At 45.2% G+C, this 7,449-nt stretch overlaps 1 protein-coding gene across 1 annotated transcript; it reads left to right on the top strand.

Moving 5' to 3' along the window:
- Window positions 1-100: 100 nt before the first annotated feature.
- Window positions 101-5,859, top strand: IRX1 (iroquois homeobox 1). The gene is made up of 4 exons (XM_017813167.1): window positions 101-364; window positions 2,940-3,954; window positions 4,501-4,573; window positions 4,946-5,859. The coding sequence occupies exons 1-4, from the start codon at window positions 101-103 to the stop codon at window positions 5,001-5,003; spliced, it is 1,410 nt and encodes a 469-aa protein (XP_017668656.1). The 3' UTR covers window positions 5,004-5,859.
- Window positions 5,860-7,449: the final 1,590 nt, after the last annotated feature.

Below are 7,449 nucleotides of genomic sequence, written 5' to 3'. Positions count from 1 at the left end.
TTTTTTTTTTTTTTTTTTTTTTTTTTTTTTATATTTCTGCCGCTTCTGTTGCTGCCGCCAGTGCTGCCGCCGCCGCCGCCTCTGTGCCCGCGCCCCGGAGATGTCCTTCCCCCAGCTGGGCTACCCGCAGTATCTCAGCGCCAGCCAGGCGGTGTACGGGAGCGACCGGCCCGGGGTCCTGGCTGCCGCCGCCGCCGCCGCCGCCGCCGCCGCTGCCGCCTCGGGCCGGCCCGCGGGCGCCGAGCTGGGCAGCGGCTCGGCCGCTGTCACCTCGGTGCTGGGCATGTACGCTAGTCCCTACAGCGCCCCCAACTACAGCGCCTTCCTGCCCTACACCGCAGACCTCGGCCTTTTCTCCCAGATGGTGAGTGAGCACCGCGCTGCCCCCCGCGCTGGCCCAGGCCCTCGGGGCCATGGGGCCGGGGCAACCGGGGAGCCGGGGGCGGGCGGAGGCCGCGAAGCCAAGCGCGGCGGGCGGCGGGGCGGCTGTGGGGGCGGCTTACGCCCGGCCCGGGGTCCGCTGCGGAGAGGGGAGCGTGTCTGCCGGCGGGTCTGCGAAGCAGAGAGGGGCCGGGGGCGGCGGGCCAGGTCTGCAGGAGAAGTCTCCGTCCTCCCCGTCGTTTTCCAGCCGGGCAAAACTCCGAGTTTTTCTTGGCAGTGAAAGGGCTGTCCAGGGCTCCTGCCTTCGTGTTGTCGGCTTTCCTTAGCAACTCGGTTGTTTTTTTTTTTTTTTTCCATGTTGTTAGTGTTGTTGTTGACGGGTGATATTGTCGGTCCTGCTGTTTCAATGGGCTTTCCAGCGCGCTCCTCTTTCCGCCTGGTACTTTTCTTTGCCGCCGAGCAATAAACAGGTTCCGTCCGAAAGGCCAAAGTCTCGGTACCTGTGGCGCCAGTTTATTTCGAGGCATTTTCCCTAAACCTTAAAAATTGGCCGTTCTGTTATCTGAACTTTTCATACTCTGATTATGGCGAGTATCATAGATGGGATTTGCATTAAGCGGAGGAGGGTATCTACATCCCATTATACGCATCGGAGCAGAAAGGCATATTGGCGTTAACTTTAAAACAAATTGAAATCACTCAGACTGTCCTCTGGCTTCTTTCCCTCTTTTCTTCAGAATGTAATAGTTAGAAAGTGAAGCATATTTTTTTAAAGTAACTATTTTTATCTGCGGTGTCGTTTAAACGTTTTCGTTGCTGGTATCTCCAAAGTTCGCAGCGGCGGTACACCATAGGTTCCATTTCGTTTTCTAAATGTCCCTCTCTTCTCTCTCCCCGACACATAAAAGTGTGAATATTTATAACTGGGTGAATGCAAGGCATAACTTGTTAGGGTTTTAAATACATATATGTAGGCAAGGAGGTAGGTACGCTGTTGAACAAGATTCAGCATCTGAAAGCAGATAATTTTGCTGCTGTAAACATTTCCTAAGAAGTCACTTTTACAGCATGTATTTCCTACTTTTTTTTTTCCTCCTTTTTTTTCCCCTCTTTAACCTTGATTTTGGAAATGTAGTAAAATTTGAGACGGAAGCAATGAGTGATTTACAAGTGGTTTCTTCAAAAGAATTCCCAACAGAGATTACACAAAAATAGCATTTCAGCAACAATAACAAAAGACAGCGAAATAAAGAGAGTGTAGAAAGCCCACCTTGTAACACATTAAAAAAATTACGCCGGACTACTCCTTGTGTATAAGCAGTGTCTCTGAAATTAAAATATATGACTGTTTTTAACTGTTTGACAAAGTTAAATTAGTTTCTTCGCAGACATTATTGAAGAGGTCCATTTTTAAGGCTGACATAAATTACGACAGAGTAATACTAAGAATGTATTTCTGGACTATGAAAAAAAAGCGACATTGCAATAGAAGCAATGAAGAAAGAAAACTGCTTGAAATGTTAGCTATTTTGGAACAGTTCCCATTCCTACTCTCAAAGTATCCTGGTATTTTATTACAGTGATTTACCATGACGGTGATATTTTGAAATAAATTCTGAATTTCTGAAAAATTTTAAACCAAGAGCTAAAATATTAGGTTAATATCTGGACAATTTGCGGTAATAATGAGGCCTAATGAGGTTGCTAGAAAGATAAAATGTTATTTACCAAAACACCTGATGGGATAATTTGACTTGCTGTGTTTTACTACTGATGATAAAAAGAATATTGATTGCAAATAAATCACCGTCTCTAAACGCTTGTAAACAATTTGCGTTTGCTCTGGCCAGATCAAAGTAAAACTTATGAGATAAAGTGTCTGCATATCCGTATTCTACAATGCGTGGATCACTTTTCATTCCAGAGTTTAAAGGCTCTTCGAACAGTTAGAAGTTAATGTTTTACTCCAGAATCTTGGTGTATGATCTGGGGAGCGGGGGTGGTGGTGTTGGCTTGTGTGTGGAAAATCTTTTATGTTATTATTGTCTTTGTACTGAAGTTGTGCATTCATGTCCCCAGTCTCGCCTCACTAGGGGCAAAAATAAAGAATGCTGTGCATGCATTTGTAGCATCCTCCTGAATACTTTGCAGATAAATCCGACGCTGTGCACGGGCATTAGTTAGTAAGTGCGGTGTAGTACCAGTTTTATCTGTCTGATAATTTCAAGGGCACAGTAAATTGTCTCGCCGAGGCGAAGTTGCTGCATTTCCATCGTTTGGTTTGACTTGATTTTCGGAGAAAATATGCACGATGTCTGTCAGAGCTCCGCTTAGCATCTCTCTTTCCTTTTTCTGCAAGAAAGGGGAATCATTTGGGAACAGTCTCTGACCTAAACGTGAAGAGCCTGGAGCGGGGAGGGCCGAATTTGGCTGTGAAGACCTTTTGCACCACTGAAAGGCGTATTCCGGCTCCCGGAGTAGCCTATTCAGGTCTGTTAGAGACGCTAACGAGATAATTGATGTGCTTTTTCCTCTCCGCTTGTCTGAATGTGTTGCAGGGCTCCCAGTACGAGCTAAAAGATAATCCCGGTGTCCACCCTGCTACTTTTGCTGCCCACACTGCCCCCGGCTATTATCCCTATGGACAGTTCCAATACGGGGACCCGGGACGGCCCAAAAATGCCACTCGGGAGAGTACCAGCACCCTCAAGGCCTGGCTCAACGAGCACCGCAAGAACCCCTACCCCACCAAGGGCGAGAAGATCATGTTGGCCATCATCACCAAGATGACCCTCACCCAGGTCTCCACCTGGTTTGCCAATGCCCGCCGGCGGCTCAAGAAGGAGAACAAGGTGACCTGGGGCTCCAGGAGTAAGGACCAAGAAGATGCAAACCTCTTCGGGAGTGACAATGAGGGGGACCCCGAGAAGAACGAAGATGATGAGGAAATTGACCTGGAGAGCATAGATATAGATAAAATCGATGAGAACGATGGGGAGCAGAGCAATGAGGAAGAGGAGGAGAAGCCTGAGCTCCTGAGACAAAGCAGTGAAGAGGAGCACTTGGAAAAGGAAAAGGATTTGGCACTGTCAGGGTCTGAAGGGCTGAAACCCAAAGATGCACTGGCCATGGTGAAGGAAGCCTCTGACAACAGCACCAGAATTATCAGTCCCGGGGGACCGAACAATTTACAGATGCCATCTCACAGCAAACCCAAGATTTGGTCTTTGGCAGAGACAGCAACCAGTCCTGATGGTGCCCTGAAATCTTCTCCTCCTCCACCCCCTCCTCCCCAGGTTAACCACACTTCTCCTCAGATCCAGCACCCTGCTTTTCTCCCTAGCCATGGACTCTACACATGTCAGATTGGCAAATTTCACAACTGGACAAATGGGGCGTTCCTCACTCAGAGTTCCCTGCTAAACGTGAGGTCTTTTTTGGGAGTAAATCACCACCATGCTGCTCATCACAATCACCACCTCCAGGCCCAGCAACCATCTTCTGTTTTAACAGCAACCCTGGGAGCCCTAAGCAGTGAAAAACCTTCAGAGAGGACCAGTCCCAAACACATAGGTAATTAATGCATCAGGCATTCACCTCTCCCCCCACCCCCAACATATGTATATGAACTTCTTGGGAAATGGTGTCACATTTAGCCCTGGTGTAATTGATTGCTTTTAACTGAGTTACTGTTTACTCTAGGGTTGATTTCTGGCCCCCCTCCCAAGCATGTTGATTGCATATATTAAGCCCATTTCATGTAGCCTATTACATTCCCAGTCTATACACCCATCAAGTCAAATGAGAGTGCAGGAATAGCACTGTGAAATGTATAGTTTTGAGTTTGCTTTACTTGCCTCCTTCATGACCCTCATCACCCAGCAATTTCAATGACACTAAAAATGTGTCAAGAAAAGCTTGCAGACTCCTTAAATACTGAAAGTAGGGAATAGTGCTGTACACACATGCACACACATATCTACATATGTCAACAGGAGCATGAGAGGGACACTCTGCACACTGTCCAGATTCTTATTGTTGTTATTCTAAAATGGTTCTCTTGTTTTGTTTTGTTTTTTCTTTTTCTCTCTCCTTTTTTTCCCTCCTGTCTCCTTCTAGAAAGAGAAAATGTACCAAGAACTGACTCCCCACCCCAGCCGCTAAAATCGCCCTTCCAGCCGGTCCGTGACAAGTGAGTTTGTTTGTTTGTTTTCACTGCAGGAATGTTACTTATGCGAAACAGTGTTTGAATAATAAAGACTAATTATAACACCTAATCATCACCATAATAATACATAAAGACAATAAAAACAGCACAGGAGTGGCTGTAATCTTTTCGAACTTAGACTAAATTGCAATTGTACATAGCCAGACTGTAACTTTTCTAAAACTTAACAGACGTCAAAGATCTTGTTAATTACACCAGTCAGAACGATTTTTTTTTGGAATTATCTAACACTAGGATGTTATAGGAATAGACGGGCAATTTAAAAAAAAAAAAAAAGATATTTTTTTCTGAAAGATTGTTACGTCTTTTTTTTTTTTCCTCCCTTCCCCCCTGCAGCTCTTTGGCTCAGCAAGAGGGAACACCGAGAATTTTAACAGCTCTCCCTTCTGCTTGATTAAATGATTTGGTGAAAAAATATTACAGAGACTGGTATTAAGGACAGAGAAAAAAAAAGGAAACGGTATAAACGACTCCCATCAATCTCTTTTTGCAATAAGGTGGTGCAAATCCATAAAAGTGATTACACAAATCTGTAGATGGATCCCCTTCCTCATTGTACCATTTCAGATCGTGTTATTCTAACCATTCTTGGATTATTGGTTTGGTAAATGTTTCCCATGTGTTTGTGGGGGTTTTTTGTTTGGTTTTTTTTTTTTTTTTTCTGTATATAGAGTGATTTCAGATTGTAAATAACACGTCAGCAAAACTTGTCTAAATCATATATTTTTGTCTAATAAACTAAATGAAATTATGAACTCTTTTCAGGTATGTATTCTGTTGCTGCATATCTTATACATATATTACAAATCTATTCAAACATTTATAATTTGTTTCCTAAAAAGTCAAGTCTCTTTGCCTTTGGGTAACTGAAACTTAAAACAGCAAATCCCAGCTTTTAGTGACTCTTAGAGCTATTTTGCCGAACACAATCTGCGAGCTTCCTTTTTCATGCACGCAAATTTAAGAAGTTGAGTGAAGCTGGTTCTTGACTAGTAAAATTAAAGTTATTTTTTTCTATTGTGATGAACGAGATGTGTTGTATAGTATCCATTTTCCGGACATAAATGGGCCTGACTCTTACTTATGTTATAAAATACATTCTTAAAATGAAAGGGACAAGTTTTCTCATAGTTCCTTAGTTTGCTGTCCAAACTGGTTCCGAAGTTGGGTCAAGAGCTTTACCGCTCTGGTATACATTCCTACCGAAGACGAAAAAAAATCATAGTTTAGGAAAAAGAATTATTTGTAGTGATTTGTGCTTTAAATAAACACAGAGGAAATATGACTGTAAAAGATGTTTTCCTGTGAGACTAAACACAATCTTAGCATTTAGAAGAAAAAAAAAAAAAAGCCGCTCTTACACGTCTCAAAAGAAAGTTCTGAGATTCCGATCTGTTGGTTAAAAATAGAGACAGGAACTATCGTTTTATAAAGGCATTAATCTTCCAAAGATGGTCCGTTAAAATGTGTAATATTTTGAGTGTTTACTTCTTTTTTTTCTCCTAAATGAGAACATTAAATGAGCATTGAGGTGCTAATAAGATACCAGATGGTTGTTGATGGTGGAAAATGGAAAGAAGCAGCTGGGAAAGTCATTAAGAAATAATGCGGTGACGCCCTATCCAAACTGAACCAACCTCAAACCAGGACTTGTCGGAAGCAAGATGAGATTTTTCAAATAAAATATTAATTAAATTCTTGTGAGAGATCAGAATATTGATCTTGATTTAGCTGCAAAATCATCTCAATCAAAGAGCAGTCTCGGTAAACATGGCTTAGAGATCTGTTGGTAAAGTGGTGGAGGCGGTGGACTCCTACTTTTTGAGCTTTTTTCACGGAGCAAACAGGTCAGGCAAAATAGATTTTGTGAAGGATATCTGAAGGAGAGTTTCTAAAAAGAGACTCATTTTGATATCCTGCCGTTCCCAGCATACCATCAATTAGTTTTTTTCTGGCCTTTGATTGTTTGGGTTTTGTTTCCCCTTTTCCTAAGTCACGGATAGTCTCGTGGTAGTAGTTGTTGCTAACTGTTCCAACAAAAGAGAGTATTACACTTTTTACCAAACCAGAATAATTTAGCCTTCAGGGAAAGGGAAGTCGTATTTAAAAAATAAAAAAAAAATAAAAAAAAAAAAGGAAGAAGAAAATCTTCACGCCTGTACAGTCAAACAGTGCGTCAGGTGTAAACCTGATGCAATTGCTGTCTCTCTCATATCAATTCAGATGAAATCGTTGCAGTCCTGCACTGGTTGCCCCTCGTCCCTGCTCAGGGCCGGTTCCCCAATTCCTCTCGGGAGGCGCGGCCGGCCCCAAGCAACCCGGCGGTCCGGAGTGACGCCACCACCGGGGACAGATCTCGACCCCAGCCCCGCTCCGCCGCGCGTTTGGCTGTCATGGACTGGCTCCGCTCCTCCAAGGTGAAGACGGCATCTAAAAGGCGCGCAGAGATGCTCTGCGAGGCGGAGCGAGCGCGGCGGTATCGAAGTGGCCTGGGGGAGCGGAGCGAGAACTACATCGTGGCATAGGAGTGTCAGGGGGGACTTGAACTGTAGGCAGCAGAGGAGTGTGGGCGTGTGAGCCTCGTCTGTGTGGGGGCATTCCCGCTCCCTGACCGCCCCCGCCAAGCCGAGCGGTTCCGAGCGGTGCTGAGCCGAGCCCAGCGGGGCGCAGGCCGGGCTTTGGGCGGGCTCGCAGCGCCCTCTGTGGGCTGCGGGCGGCGCCGTCCCCTCGCCCGGCGCGACGCCAGCCAATGTGCCGGCCCGCGGCTCTGCTCAGCTGGGCTGGAGAGGGGGAGGCTGCCCGCCTTGAATCCAGCCAGGAAGCCAGCAACATCCTCCGGA

The sequence above is a fragment of the Lepidothrix coronata genome, unplaced genomic scaffold (assembly GCF_001604755.1).
Source record: "Lepidothrix coronata isolate B3197 unplaced genomic scaffold, Lepidothrix_coronata-1.0 Scaffold40, whole genome shotgun sequence".
Taxonomy (NCBI): domain Eukaryota; kingdom Metazoa; phylum Chordata; class Aves; order Passeriformes; family Pipridae; genus Lepidothrix; species Lepidothrix coronata.
Note: the sequence above shows the minus strand (reverse complement) of the source record. Positions and strands in the feature narration are given on the sequence as shown.